Source organism: Etheostoma spectabile, chromosome 23 (genome assembly GCF_008692095.1).
Source record: "Etheostoma spectabile isolate EspeVRDwgs_2016 chromosome 23, UIUC_Espe_1.0, whole genome shotgun sequence".
NCBI lineage: Eukaryota > Metazoa > Chordata > Actinopteri > Perciformes > Percidae > Etheostoma > Etheostoma spectabile.
This window is the reverse complement of record NC_045755.1, coordinates 16,720,107-16,735,457: the sequence shown is the minus strand read 5'-3', so window position 1 is coordinate 16,735,457 and position 15,351 is coordinate 16,720,107. Positions and strand designations below refer to the sequence as shown.

At 35.8% G+C, this 15,351-nt stretch overlaps 3 protein-coding genes across 6 annotated transcripts in view; 1 reads left to right on the top strand and 2 right to left on the bottom strand.

Moving 5' to 3' along the window:
- ppfibp1a (PPFIA binding protein 1a) overlaps positions 1-2,638 on the top strand; it is a 105,345-nt gene extending 102,707 nt beyond the window's left edge. For 3 of the 4 annotated variants that reach the window (XM_032505595.1, XM_032505597.1, XM_032505594.1), the window contains 6 exons: positions 144-266; positions 368-493; positions 868-1,062; positions 1,920-2,078; positions 2,174-2,239; positions 2,363-2,638. In XM_032505595.1, coding sequence (XP_032361486.1) covers positions 144-266; positions 368-493; positions 868-1,062; positions 1,920-2,078; positions 2,174-2,239; positions 2,363-2,440 — 747 coding nt within the window. In that variant the 3' untranslated portion in view covers positions 2,441-2,638. The remainder of the gene's footprint in view (positions 1-143; positions 267-367; positions 494-867; positions 1,063-1,919; positions 2,079-2,173; positions 2,240-2,362) is intronic. The other variant, XM_032505596.1, reaches the window with a different exon arrangement.
- A 1,089-nt stretch (positions 2,639-3,727) lies between these two features.
- On the bottom strand, positions 3,728-10,209 carry cyb5r3 (cytochrome b5 reductase 3). Its single transcript, XM_032505601.1, has 9 exons — positions 10,045-10,209; positions 9,622-9,747; positions 9,395-9,467; positions 8,473-8,579; positions 8,250-8,379; positions 8,064-8,147; positions 5,233-5,318; positions 4,992-5,091; positions 3,728-4,080 (listed from the first exon to the last, which is right to left on the bottom strand). Exons 1-9 carry the CDS (start codon positions 10,063-10,065, stop codon positions 3,908-3,910), a joined length of 900 nt encoding a protein of 299 aa, XP_032361492.1. The 5' UTR covers positions 10,066-10,209; the 3' UTR covers positions 3,728-3,907.
- Positions 10,210-11,752: 1,543 nt separating this feature from the next.
- syt1a (synaptotagmin Ia) overlaps positions 11,753-15,351 on the bottom strand; it is a 186,634-nt gene continuing 183,035 nt past the window's right edge. The window contains exon 9 of the mRNA XM_032505590.1: positions 11,753-15,351. This exon is cut by the window's right edge and continues 484 nt beyond it. The gene's annotated coding sequence lies outside the window, so the exon portion shown is untranslated.

The following is a 15,351-nucleotide window of genomic DNA, read 5'->3' as shown; positions in this document are numbered from 1 at the left end:
TTTTTTTTTTTTTTTTTTTTTTTTTTTTTTAAACCAAAGGTCTTTCTATTAAATGTTTTATATTCTGACTGAACTTGAGAAAATCATTCAACAGTGGACAGGATTTTGTAATGACTCAATTTTCTTCCCTGGCTGGTTCCCAGGAGGACTTGCTGTCTCTGAAGGTGGGCAGTGTTCTCCATCACCTCAGCATCAAGAGAGCCATTCAGGTCCTCCGCCTCAACTGCTACGAACCCAACTGTCTCAGGCGAAGACCCTCTGATGAGGTATCACAAGTCCCAGCCCATACTCTTCCTTTTTGTTTTTAAGCTGCATTGGATGTTTCTGCCCCTGACATGTGGATCATTTTTTTTATTTCCTTTTCCAGAACAACATGACACCAGCAGAGATCTCCCAGTGGACCAACCACAGAGTAATGGAGTGGCTCCGGTCTGTGGATTTGGCAGAATACGCCCCAAATCTGAGGGGCAGTGGTGTTCATGGAGGACTGATGGTGAGGGGGGGGTAGGGTGGAGATGGATTAGGATTCAGTGAACATTGACACAGAAAATAAATGACTGTTACCTCTTTAAAATGATTTAAAAAAATGTAAAACATTTTTTGAGAAAGTATATTAATTGATATACACATAGCAGCAATGTGAGATGGTTTATATTATGTTCCTCAACAACAAAATTGACAAGTCAGTTGCTTCATCGTGGTCCTCTTGAGAGCAGAGCATGCTGTTTTAGAATGAAAACACTAGTTTACTTTGTTTAGAAGAATATTCCCAGGCGCCACCCTGCATCAGATTTTGTTCTCCGTTCTGACATTTCGCTTCTTGACCTCTCACCATAATGTTTTCTCAAATGTGTGCACGCTCCGAAGGTGTTGGAGCCCCGCTTCAACGTGGAGGCGCTCGCCCTTCTGCTCAACATTCCTCCCAACAAAACCCTGCTGAGACGCCACCTGGCCACACACTTCCACCTGCTCGTCGGCTCCGAGGCGCAGCGGCTCAAACAAGACTGTCTGGAAAACCCAGATTACACCGTTCTCACGGCCACCGCCAGGGTCAAGGTAAAGGTAACTGTTCCTAGATCAGCCTGACGGGCTATTCTTTTGTTATTTTTCATACTGAACTAATTGTGTGCAGCTCATATGACACATTAGGCTAATTTTCTTGTTTTATTGATGAATTTTGGCTCGTTGTTTGTTTATTACTTAACTAGTTTGACGTTATGGGAAATGTCCAAAGGTCTGCCTCCCAGGACATCTAAAGCTCACCAGTTAACACAGAAACTAATTGCCTCCTGATCCCAGCTTCATATTGAAGGAACAGATATGTGGTGTCAATTTTCTCATCTAACTCTTGCTTGTAACGCGAGGGGATGTCTTCAACTTGCCTGTTTTGTTGACCACAGTCCAAAACTTAACATAATTTACCGTTAGATGAGAAATAACCTGAAACTACAGTATGTTGCCATTTTGCATTGTCTGCTGTACTTTCAGCTCTACTTGGTGAAAAATACAGAATATTTAGCTTCCTGTCCACAAATCCCTTGTTGGCCAACTGCTAATTGTCTTCTCCTCGTGCTATAGTCTATATCCACAACAATCCACTTCCAGATCACTCTCGTTCTGCTGGAAATTCTGCCTGGATGTCCCGTTACCCTCCACTTTGGACTATCTTTGTGTTGTAATTTTAAATTTGGTCAATTCATGGGGACTATGGTTACCTGGTCCTCAGATCTCTGCAGGGTAAATCCAGACAGCTAGATAGACTATCTGTTCCAATTTGAGTTTTCTGTGCAGACCTAAAACAACCTTTTTTTTTTTTTGTTTTTTTTTTTTTACTTTGAAATTACTAATTTTTTTTCACTATCACTTACATTGAATTTCCCCATTTCCCCAAAAGATTTCTAATCTTTTCCCCCCTCCAGCCTAGACGCCTGTCATTCGGTGGTTTTGGTACTTTGAGGAAGAAACGTCAGGATGACGGCGAGGACTACATCTGTCCCATGGACGTGGAAATGCCCAAGAGCAGCAGCTTCCAGAAGGGCCTCCGGATCTATGAGGGACACCTTGACCACCTGGAACAGGTATGGAGATACTTCACTTCTGCTTCGCAGATGGATTTGTTATACTGGCTTGTGATTGGAGCATTTTAAAGATGTCTTTATTTTGTATATTACAGATGGAAGACTCTGAAGGGACTGTGAGACAGATAGGAGCATTTTCTGAGGAAATCAACAATCTAACGGTGAGAAACTGACCTGGAGGAGAAGAAAAACCAACAAAGGACTAAGAGTACAAACCTGATTTAGAAAAAAAAACAGAGTTCATCTTTGGAGTTTCCTTCATTCTCTCTGGCTCTGTGTTTCAGATCATGCTGAAGGAAGACGAGTTTTGTCATGAGATCTCCGTCGAAGCGGCAGAAACCGATCCCAACTCTGGTGTTTGATTGAGACACTTTGTGAAAAAAGAATGAACTGTGCCAACCAGAATCCAAATCCTCCACCAACCGTTGTAGTACAACATGTGAGACCTCCACTTTTACAGTTTTTTCATTGTTCAGAACTACAGCCATATTTTGACATATTTATTTAAGCTGTCCAAAATATGATGCATGAACTTAAAATGCAACATTTTATTGCATTAATGTACCTCTTATAATTCAAGCATGTGTGTTTTGTTTTTAGTAATCAGTGAGGTAAGGATATGTGTTTCTCATGTCTCCTTTATTTTGAGTGCAGTACTCAAGTTTTCATGTCCTCAGCTGCAGTCTATTTGTTTTTGTTGTGGTACGTTAAGTATCTTCACAGATAAGTTCATTCAGATTACAGCAAACCCTTTTACTTATATCTAGCTGCAGAGATAGTTTTTGTTTGCCTATCATCTGCTTCCTTTCCTAGAATGGGAAGTAGAGATTGATACCACTCTTGTGTCTGTGCCTTTAAGTATAAAGCTGCAGCCGGGGGTGATTAGCTTAGCATAAAAACTGGAGGCTTGTCTCTCTCTAAAGCCTACCAGAACCTCTCAAGCTCAGTAATTAACATGCATCTCTTTAAATGCTGTTCACCATAGTTACAATACGTAACTCTCCCTAAAACCACAAATTGAAGCTCCCTAATTAACATGCATCTCATTTGGTCAGAGGTGCTGATAGTGTATTCTTAGGCCTTTCTCTCTGCTTCTAGTCTTTATGCTAAAACTCGTGGCTAGCTCTATACGCGAGTGGCATTGCTCCTCTCAAACGTCAATCTCCTCCTTAAGAAATAGCATGAGTAAACATGGAAACCAGTTTTAAAAAATGATGGTAATAAAAAGGAAAAAAAAAAGCATTTGTCTTTTTCTTATTTTTAGTAGTTTGCTTACAGGTAGATTCTACAACAGTTGGTTGATCGATTCAGTCATTATACAGAATAATCAAAGCGTCAAATTTAAGAGCAATTGCTTTATGTTGCAGCACAGTCAGCAAGTCACTGAACATGTTTTAGCAAAATATTGACATCTTCAACTTGACAAGCATAATGGAATAATATGTATAAATGAAGCAATTGGTTGTGACTTAAACTGTGCATAAAAAAAGCTTTGCAAGGGTTAAGGCACTCGGAAAACAGACAAACCTCAACTCTTAAATAGTTTGCAACTGATTTGGAATCACATCCTCATTTCCAAGCCCACACTAACAAACACATCCTTACATCTTTAATCCCAAACAAGTCCAAATATTCACCATTTCCTTCTGTGACTGACTACTTTAATTGGTCCTTGCTGTGATTCTGTTGCATGATGGATATGATTACATAAATATAGCAAACATATATAGTGCAATACCCACTGCAACTGTACAAATGCCTTAATGCTTTCAAGGTAGTGAATATAATAACTGGACGCCCAAACCGCTTTCTTTGGTGTGGACAGACGTCTAGAAGGTGAACCTGCGGCTGCTGGAGTGGCCAACTTTGTCCACATTGGGGTTGCAGGCGAACTGGATCATAGGCGGAGGTCCGCACATCAGGATGAGAGTGTCTTCACTTGGAGGCGGCAGGTGTTCCCTCACCATGTCTTCACTGATGAAGCCTTGGCTGTACTCCCAGTCTGAAACACACAAAAGGTCCCATTGTTTAAATACAAGGATCCCAGAATGTTAATTACTTATGATATAATTGACTTCTTGTTTTGAATATTTTGTTTTACATTTTGACGTAGTATATTATGAATTCCACATACTGTGACAAAGATTTTTTACAACATACTATACATTGACTTTTTCAACACTGTATGACTTTGATTTTTAAGATTTTACTTTGGGCATTTTAGGCCTTTATTTGACAGGATAGACAGTAGACATGAGAGGGGGGAATGACATGTAGCAAAGGGCTGCCGGTCGGAGTAGAACCCGGGCCACTGCGTCAAGGAGTAAACCTCTATATCTGGGCATCCAACTTTTGATGATTTTTTTTGACGTACTTTACTATGACTTTTTCGACAAATGTTTTTATGGAAATTTTAATGATACTATACCGAGCTCTTGCGTATTAATTCCAATAAACCTTACAGTGGGTTAGTCACTCAATTCATTGTTTTGTTCCAACCCTGTCTCTCTGAATAACTTTACATTAATCCAAGGCTAAGACTTTATTTGTGTTACCTTACATTTAATGTATAGTAAGTTACAGTGTGTTGCCGTTGTTGTCCTTGCTCAGTTAATTGTGAAGAAAATTATATATTTATAAATTATTTTTTAAACAATTTGCAACCCTAGATACTTTTATATCAGAAAATAAATCACTGGTATGAATGAAAAAACACTGTTCCCTTAAAACAGTCCCTGGTGATGATGTGGACAGAGACAGTTAATCACAAGTTCCTGTTGAACCAAACCTGCTTTGCGTGACAGTAAATAATCCCTGAAATGTCTACAGGACAAAGCCGTACTGTATGTTGGCAGTGGCAGTAGTAGTAGTAGTATACACGTTTGCTCTCAGAGTGCATAAAAAGTATCTTACCTTCAGGTGCTTTGTCCAAAGTGAACCACAGCTTGAACCGGTCCGGGTGGTTGACCTGAATCTCCTCCAACTCTGGTCGCAACAGGATGTCTTTCTCAGTCTGTGGCAAGGCAGGAAGAACCAAGTTTCAGCCATGTATTAACCACTCATTCCAAATTAAACAGGAAAACAAACAAATGGTCATTTCACTAACTGCAAACATCAGTGCATCTTGTGAGTAAACCTAACTCATGCAACTGACCTGGTTGGCAAACAGCAGGTGACACACTGTCTTGTCCTGTGGATCCTTCATCACAGCTGTGATGAGCTGCAACATGGGAGTGATTCCTGGAAGAAAACGGTAGAAAGAAAGGTCATAATTTTGGATTCAATGTGGACATAAATTTGTCTCTGTGTGTCCTTGGTGCCCCTGAAAGTCTTTAGTATTTCTCTATAACACGTTTGTGACTAGACTAAGCAATAATAACAACCTTAAATAAATACAGTATATATCTTAAGTTATTACAGTCTTATATACATAAACACTCAGCTGATCTGCTTTAAAAGGACTGTGTGCGTGCGGTTTAATCAGATATGACTGACTGACAGAACCCAGCTGAGCCACTTTCACTTCAAACCAGTGAGAATAAGATAAGCCTTTTAGAAGAAGAAATACAAAAATCTTAAATGTCAAATAACCAAAACTGTTGAAAAAAGTATAGCATATTATAAAAAAGCCATAAAAAGTCAGTGTATGCTATGTCATTAAAATTGCTATAAAAAAATTAAAGTATAGTATGTTGTTAAATGTCATAAGGTCATTGTACTGTATGTCATTAAAATTGCCATAAAAAGTCGTATGTTGTAAAATTTCATTAAAAAGTATAGTAGTATAGTATGTTAAAAAAAAAGGTCACAGTATAGTGTGTCGAAGAAAACCATAAAACGTCTTAGTATAGTATGTTGAAAAAATTATAAAAAGTCATAGTTTAGTATGTCGAAAAAGTCTTTGTATAGTATGTTGAAAATATAAAAATAGTCATAGTATAGTATGTCAAAGAAAATCATATAAAAAAAATCATAGTATAGTATGTTGAAAAAAGTCATGGTTTAGCATGTCGAAAGAAATTATAAAAAGTCATAGTATAGTATGTTGAAAAAAAAAATTATAAAAAGTCATAGTATAGTATGTTGAAAAAATTATAAAAGTCATAGTATAGTAGTCGAAGAAAATATAAAAAACTCTAGTATAGTATGTTGAAAAAATTATAAAAAGTCATTAGATAGTATATAAAATAAATCATAGTATCGTATGTTGAATAAATTATAAAAAGTCATGGTATAGTATGTCAAAAAAGTCTTAGTATAGTATGTTGAAAAAAATATAAAAATAGTTAGCATAGTATGTTGAAAAAATTATAAAATCGTCATGGTTTAGCTGTCGAAGAAAATTATAAAAAGTCACAGTTAGTATGTTGAAAAAATGATTAAAAAAAGTCACAGTATAGTATTTCGAAGAAAATCATATCACAAAAATCATAGTATAGTATGTTGAAAAAGTAATAGTATAGTATGTCGAAAAAATTATAAAAATAGTCATGTAAAAAAGTCATAGTTAGCAAGTTAAAAAAGTTAATGTATAGCATGTCATAAAAGTCATAGTTTAGCATGTCGAAAGAAATCATAAAAATTATAGTATAGTATCTTGAAAAAATTATAAAAAAAGACATAGTATAGTATGTGAAAAAAATATAAAAAGTCATAGTTTAGTATGTCAAAGAAATCATAAAAAAATCGTAGTATATAGAGGTTGAAAAAATTCTAAAAATAGTCTATTATAGTATGTCGAAGAAAATCATAAAAAGTCTTTGTATAGTCTGTTGAAAAAATTATAAAAATATTCTTAGTATAGTGTGTTGAAAAAAGTCATGGTTTAGCATGTCGAAAGAAATTAAAAAAGTCTTAGTATAGTATGTTGAAAAAATTATATAAAAGTCATAGTATAATTTTGAAGAAAATCATATCACAAAATCATGTATGTGAAAAAGTCTTAGTATAGTATGTCGGAAAAAAAATGAAAAAAAATCATAGTATAGTACGTCCAAAAACATAAAATAGTCATAGTATAGTATGTTGAAAAAATTATAAAATAGTCATAGTATAGTATGTTAAAAAAAGTCATAGTTTATTATGTCGAAAGAAATCATAAAAATTCATAGTATAGTATCTTGAAAAAATTATAAAAAGTCATAGTATAGTATGTTGAAAAAATTATAAAAAGTCATAGTATAGTATGTTGAAAAAGTTATAGTATGGTAAGTCATAAAAAATAATTTAGTCACTGTATAGTGTAAAAAAAATCATAAAAAGTCACATTATGTCAAAAGTCATAGCTTAGCTTGTCAAAAAAAGTCATAGTACGTTGAAATAAAAATCTTAGGACAGTATGTTGAAAAAAGTCAGTCTGTTGAAAAAAAGTCCTAGCATAGCATGTTGAAAATGAAAAAAGTCATATATATAGCATGTCCAAAGCAAATCATAAAAAGTCATAATATAGTATGTCGAAAAAAAAAAAAAGTCATAGTACAGTATGTCAGAAAAAAAAGAAAAGAAAAAAAAAAAATCAACAAAAAGACATAGTATTGCATGTAAAAAAAATCATAGTATAGTAATGTCAAAAAAAACAACATAGTATAGTATGTCGAAAAAGGTCACAGTTGAGTATAGTATGTTGAAAATAATCATTGTATAATATGTCAAAAAAAGTCATAGTATGTTGAAAAAAAACTAAATTGTAAAAGGACATAGTATATTTAGTTATAGTATTCCTAATATGACAGACAGGTGGTGTTACGAAGTAGTGTATTAAATGTAAGCTATTGATAGTAAAAGTATTGAAATGGAACGAGATTGAAGATTAAAATAGAACGCATAATGCATTCCAGAGCCACAAAAAGGTTTCTGACTTCACTGAGAAACCGTGGTTTAGGTCATCATCTGCTAACTAACCTGATCCTGAGATAGCTTACAGCCTATGCAAAACAATATCCTGAGGTAGCAACTTTGATAAATGAGTCTAGAAGTTCTCCTCACCGGTTCCTCCAGCGATCATGCCTACATGTTTAGCTGTCTTGGTGTCAGCGGGGGACTTTTTATCTGGTTGTACAGCAAAAACACCTGTCGAGGGAAAGTCACAGGATCAGATCAGGCATCTGAAGCTTGACTACAAACCGTGGATCTTTTCACCTACTGGATCAGGCATCGGGTTATGGTGCTCACCTTTGCCTTTGTAAACAATAAGACCACTGGGTCCTCTGAAGTCAATAGTGTCGTTGATCCTCAGGCTCTCCAAGTATTGACTCATCTTCCCACCCTCTGGGAATTTAGGATTAACATCTTTAAAGTAAATCTGTCAAGAAGGGATAACAGGAGAAACTGGCTTAAGAAAATAAAAACACCTATACATATATACAGACAAACACAACTTTTCTTAAGGCTATACCTTCACCACTAAGTCCACATAGCCTTTGTCATCATCACTGGACACTGGTGTATACGGACGAACCACCAGCTTTCCATCTATTTTTGCAGACAAATAGATATGCTGCCCTGTTGAGGAAAACACAACGATGAGCGTCTCAGTTTACTTTTGATGTCAGCAGCTTCATGTTTATCTTCAAAACAATTTAATGTATAAAATATATAATCTACAGCTAAAAAATTAAGTTGTTTGATACAATTAATCAGCAACAATTTGGTCTGGTTTTAGCTTCTCAAATGTGAGGATTTTCTGGATTTATTTTGTAATATTTGATAGTAATTTAAATTTTAGGTTTTGAACTGATTGTCAGATTTTTAAAAAAGCTCTATAAAACTAAAAACTAAATCAAGAATCAACAGCATGTTGATAGATTGATTAAATAATTGTTAGCTGCAGCCCTAAAATATTACAGGATCTTCTTGGTTCAACTGCTTATAATTTGAAAAATTCCATATACATAAAATGAAACAAGAGACAAAACCCGACTTTACTCACTTTCTCATTAATATTCACCTTCACTCCAATCTTTAGTTAAGGTGCAAAAACAAGTATGTACATTAAATATACATGGTTTTGTTTCCTCTCCTTGTAGTCATTTATTTCCAAAGAACAGAAGGTCTCTTAACATCCTTGAATCTTTTATATATATATATATATATATATATATATATATATATATATATATATGCAATAATTTAATTCCTTTGCTTTTTGTTCGTTAATGTGCAAACATGTTACTGTTTGAGTGTGATTGGTTTCTATAAAGTTGCAGTTGGAAAAAAAAATAGGCTACTTCTAACAAGTCCTTATCATATTATAATGACTGTGATCAGTGCTGGTTTCCAGATGTTAGTACTGCTAATCTGTGAGTGCACATACTAACCGATGGGGAGACCGAGAATGTGTTCAGGGGAAGGCAGGGCAAATCGGAACTTCCTTGTGTCATGGCTGACAATCTGCACAACAAATAAAGTTTATCAGAGAAAAAAAAAAAAAACACATTGGAAAACAATGTCAATACCAAAACAAAGCCACATTGGTGCTTATTCGCACTTGCTGCGTTTTTTTTTTTGGTAGAGTTCAGGTTTTATATTGTAATATACTGGTTACCTGCTTGTCCAGCAGTCGCAGTGCATATTTGATGTTGGGGTCCTCTAAGGTGAGGGCTGGTCTCCTCTTTGAGAAGAGGAGTCTGAAGATCAAGTTAACGATGCTGTCAAAGCCGCCTCGGATCAACTGTAATAAAAAGTAAAAACGGGAGAATGACACAGACCTCCGCCAGATAGCATTAGCTACCAACTGTTTGAGACATCTGTGGGGCGTTGTCTCACTTAAGTCAAGACATTTTGTTTATTCTGTAGCTTTATAACAGAAAAAATGAGTCATAGACATTCCTGTGGGCAGGGCCCCACCAAGCTTCCAACTTGGTTAGGAAAAGTAAATGTTGACGTTAGCTAATGTTAGCCTGAGCTAACGCAACGCAATTAGCTAAACTAAAATAAGCCTGGCTACATTTCATAAATGTTTACTTACACCAATGATGTAAGACAGCATTTTCAGTCCGTCTTTGGCAACTGCAAGGTTGTTTGTCAACGCAGAGCAGAGAGCAGCACCAGATAAGTTTGCTCTAACTGTCACGGTCGTACGAGGGGCTGTCAACTAGCGAGGGCAAATAATCATCCGGTCACTGTTTTTCAAAATAAAAGCATGGCTTCGGAAAATAAAGTGTCTTTTTTATTTATAACACCAGGCAAATCGGTAATACCAATGAGTATATGCAATGAGAAATACAGATACCGTTTTATTTATTTATTAATCTTGTAAGAATACGATCTTGACATTACTTCAACTGAAAAAACGCAACTTCCGGTATGATAACGGTTGATCCTGGGTTCTTTGACGACGCAAAAGCTTAAACATCACGTCCACATGGAAGGCTTGGCTTTTCAGAATACAACTCTTCATAAAATAAAAACAACTGGACTTAAAAGAATGACAGTCCACAATTATTAATTGGCACAAAAATTAATGCATGTGCAGTTTTACGAGGCCAAGCATTTGGGATAGTATTGATCCATGGGATCCAAATTAGCACAGCACAATGTGGCTTTGTTTATTCCTTAGGCCAGATGGAGCATAATTCGATCATGTAGTTTATATCAATCATATGTATTATTTGTGTATACCAAAAAAAAACCGCAAGTAATGAACTACAGGACGCCATTGAAAACCACACCAAGGAGCACTCAGGTCAAAATGTAGTTTCTATTTATGTACATAAAGTATAGCTCTTATTTTACTACAGTTAGTATAAACTCATGCTGTGAAGCTAAATTCTATTTAAAACCACATAACTTTATGTAAATCTTTATCAGGCTACATTTTTTGGTAAATGTGTAAAAAGAAAATTATGAAAAAACACTACACTACAATATTTCCATTTAATGGAATGGTGCAGCCTAAAAAAACATGGTCTTGGCGTGAATATTGTAAACCAAACATGATATAGCTTCAATGAAGAAGATGATCAATAACATATATGTGCATTTGTCAGATATTGTGGAATATGATGATTTTTTTAAGGTAAATGAAAGGAAACTGGATGTTAAAGGGTTTTATGACATGACATACTGGTGAGCCGTTTTGTCCTTAACAGCCAAATTAACTTCATTTCATAGCAGCAGCTTAGAATCTACTGAAGTTACAACCTCTGGGGTGCTGTCATCATCAAACTCACTCTCAACTGAGCTTCACATCCATGTGACATCATGCATTTGTCGGGAGGACAAACTCTTGTCCCGATTTTCTGGCTGCAGTAGACATCAGTGAATATTCACTAATAGAAATTGATCTGTGACCAGAGCAAAGTGGAAAACATAATAAGTTTAAAAAAAAACATTTTTATTCTTATGCTCATTCACTGTGGTATGCCCCACTATGTCCTTTAGATGGCAGTAGTACCTTGTTAACAGGCTGGTTTGGATAATTCAAAGCCAAATCAAAGTTCAGAAGCAAACATCATCATTAAAAGTGGAATTTGTCATGCATGAACTTTTTTTTGAAGTGACGGGAGTTTCATGCAGGAGCAGCGAGTCATACTTCTTCTGCCAATCAATACTAAACGTACTGGAAGTAATAAAGGTTGGTTTTCTATTAAAGCGTCGATTACAGGCAGGCACAGCATCTTAAATGAATGCTTTGATGACACATAACTGAAAATATGACATGATAAGCTTCCATATCAACAGGAAATAAAACATTTTTATTGATCATTTGTGTATATGAAGTTATATAACAACAGTCAGAAAACTCCACAGAGTGAATCACTACACAAAGTGAAAAAAAAAGTAAAACACCTCGTCAAAAATGAAGGTATAGCCTACACAGCAAATATAACTGTCAGCAGCTCGCTGTCACTGCGAGCAATATGGCAGGAAAAAACACCCCGAACAGTTCTACAAGATTACAGAGAAAATTTCCACACACAAAATACTCAAGCAGGCAGTTGATATACACAAAGGCAACTAGGATCTTTCTACAGCATCAGATTCTAATACTTTACACAGCTTTGTTTCTGAAAGGTCAGTGTGGCTTTTTGTCAGTGCCACTGGAGAGAATCTTGAGTTTGTGGTCACACAGAGAGCTTCATAAGGTATTTCATTTTTACAAGAGAAATATTTAGGGTTTGATGATGCATGCATAGGCCTACTTTGGTAGCAAATCACAATAAGAGGAGTATTGCATTGCAGTGCAGGTAATGGCTTTGTGGTTTTTCCCCACACACCTCGCAATCCGATGGGTTCCGCAATGCTGCCTTTTACTGAATTTCCTGATTCATAGCCTACATGTTTATTTCTATCATAATTCAGATTTTCTTTCAGCGTTGATTTCATAATTCTGTTAGTACAACCTTTTTGCATTAATATCGAATTGCTCAGGCCAGTTTTTACAATGTGCTTTCATCCATATTTTCATTTAAATCTGAAGCTGTACTGAAATTCATTAATCTACATATGTAAAACGTGTCACATAAAATAATCCCGTGGTTGAAGAAGGATTAGGAGTGCAGCTATATTAATGTATATTCAATGATTTTTGAATGCAATCAGACAGGGGAGATTGTACCCCAAAGGATTGTGAAATAAATTCCTAATAGTTGAAAAAATGTAAAAAGGGACACATTTCTTAACAAGAAAGTGCAAAGTACATCTAATCTCATAACTAAAATAATCCACACCAACACAGTCCATACTGTACATTCAGAGTTTTCATCTCAAATATAAAAGTTTTTTTGAACAGGGCGGTTACCAAATAAAAAATAAATTCATAAATGGAAAGGAAATAAAGACAATGAGATATAGCATTCTAATGACAGATGGATAAAATGATATCTGCGGCTGAATAATCCTATTCATGTCACTTTATATTTATTTTAGATATACATTTTTGACACGGTTATGTAAATATATACACTGCATTTTAAGGGGATATTAAATGTAGAATCTTGTTTGGTATTTAACTAATACTCCCTGAAATTTCTGATGCTGCGTGCAAGAAGAGAAAACAAACCTGCGAAAAGGGAGGGAACCCTAAACATAGGTTGACAGGTGTCAAGCTCCAACCTGTAAGCTGAATCCAAGTGTGCTGTGTCCTAACCATTTCACTGGAAAGGAGAAACCTCTCTCTGGACTGGAATCATCCTCATTTTATTTATTTTTTTTGGGCAACGCAACCCACGTTAACACTATGGGATGAACATACAAGTATTGCACAGTGCTCAACAAAATGCTGTGTGAAGTGACCCACTCGCGCTCAGATAAAACGTCTTTCTCTTTGCCACGCGCAGTCTGGTGACCCCACGCGCACTCTCTTTCTCTGCATGTAGAAGGGAAAATGGCATTAAACGCTACAACATCACTACAGAACAAACTGGTTTCGCTACCTACTGATAAGTCTACATCTCTAAGCACACACGGCAGTCACAGTGATACACAAAGTAGTCCTCAGAGACTCCTATGGAATGACAAGTAGCTTTTTCATAATAGTGCTATCAATTACACAATAACATTGAAAACATTTAGAAAGTCCTCCTGAAGCTAGCATCGAGTATATGCAAGAGGTTCCTCCAAGATAAGAGACTTCATGGTTGTCATGGATTAAAACGTATTCCTTTGCTAATTGGACCTGTAGTAAAGGACGTGATGGACTAATAGCCTACGCAGACCATTAACTTTACGGTTATTTCCCATTCTCTTGGTGTAGTCCTGTACCTACAAGAAAACAAAACTGACGTAACTGGCTGAAACGTGATTTGTCATCATTGCTCTCTTTCGTGTTTTTTTTAGTCAAGCCGATCAAGCAGGCAAATTTCTGGCTGCCCATGCAGGTGTCCTGAAATAAAGCCAGCCCAACAATTGTCCAAAATTGTTTCAAATAAGTCAACACGCTAGTTTAAAGACATCCAGTGCAAAAAAGCAGCCACATAAAAGTTAAAACTGGCAGTAAAACATGGCTAACTCTAGTCACTGTGAGAAGGCAACGCAAAGCAAAGACTGCGATTCAGGGCACCATTGCAGCCAAAAGACATTGTTCCCAATAAACCAAAGCTACAACCACTAGCAATTGGGAGTGTGCATGAAGAGACGATCTTTACATAAGTCACCTCTGAAAATGGCAGTGTTTAGAAACTTGCTTCACCTCCGTCAATATAATCATATACATTGACCCAATGTTTAGACATTACTCTTGATTTTTCTTTTCTCTTCTCTGATTGAAGGCAAAGGGATCATATCAGAAGAGACAGCCCCTGGTGTCAGTAGATCTCCCCACGTCCCAGCCTTTAGTAAAGATTGTAAAAAAAATCATGCAGTTTATGAAAAATAGTCAAGACGTTGGATTGCTCTAAAAAATAGTCCTCTTAAAACCAGAGTCACAACTCTTTTTTTAAATTTATATTTTTAACTCCCTCTAAAAGATCGGACCCCGGCCTAAACGCGATATACTTCCAACCTCGCCGAGGCTGTTTAAAGTAAACAAGTTAACAAAATATTGTTAAACGTGCTTAAGGACACAATGGCTACAGCTTGGTGCTTTTTCACATGGGGTCTATTTTGTAAGGGTTGAGAAATAAGTCTTTTTTGGAGGCAATGTTTTCCATTTTTGGAAAAGAAAACAAGCCAGTTCAAGTGAACAATGGCCTTCAAAACGAGGACCTATTTCACCAAAACTGCCAAATATGGAGAAAATAAATGCTAACTGGTTTGTATTAACTATGTCTTGTAACATTGTGCATTAAGCTAAACATACAGGTCCTCTGATTGAGAAATAAGTACAAAAAGTCGTAAGAAATCATGTGCTTGTATAATTTCCAGCAGCATATTCTTCCCTTAGAACCATAGTAGTTAATGGCCTTATATTTTGGAGTTTTATGTGTTTATATTCATCTGTCTTTATCATGATCATTTGCCGAACTTAAAGCCAGACATCGTTCTCATTTCCATATTTCCTCGTATATATTTCCACTAGTGTCTTGCAGGTTGGAATTCTTCTTTTTTTTCTGGAATGCAATAAGGTAATAAGGTAATTTTAAATCCTGGGATATATAATATTGGCTTTCCTCTATATCTGCATTTACATAATTTAAAATAGAACATCTTATTAAAAACATCAAGATATACACAGATTAGGAAACGGGTAACAACATACAAACACATAAACTAGAAATCATTTTTGTCTGCATACTTATATATACAACTGTGGTACAATAAATTCTTTCAGTCATGCGCTATCTATACAGATCATATTGCTTAAAAGAAGGGGGCATTTGGTCGGTGTGGTTAA

Excerpts from the sequence above, each read along its gene's own strand:
- cyb5r3 (XM_032505601.1), bottom strand. The coding sequence starts at position 10,065 with ATGCTGTCTTACATCATTGGT. Across the intron at positions 8,380-8,472 it reads ATGTGGACTTAGTGGTGAAG|ATTTACTTTAAAGATGTTAA; the intron begins GTATAGCCTTAA and ends CCTTCTTGACAG. Across the intron at positions 8,148-8,249 it reads TATTGTTTACAAAGGCAAAG|GTGTTTTTGCTGTACAACCA; the intron begins GTGAGCACCATA and ends TTCCCTCGACAG.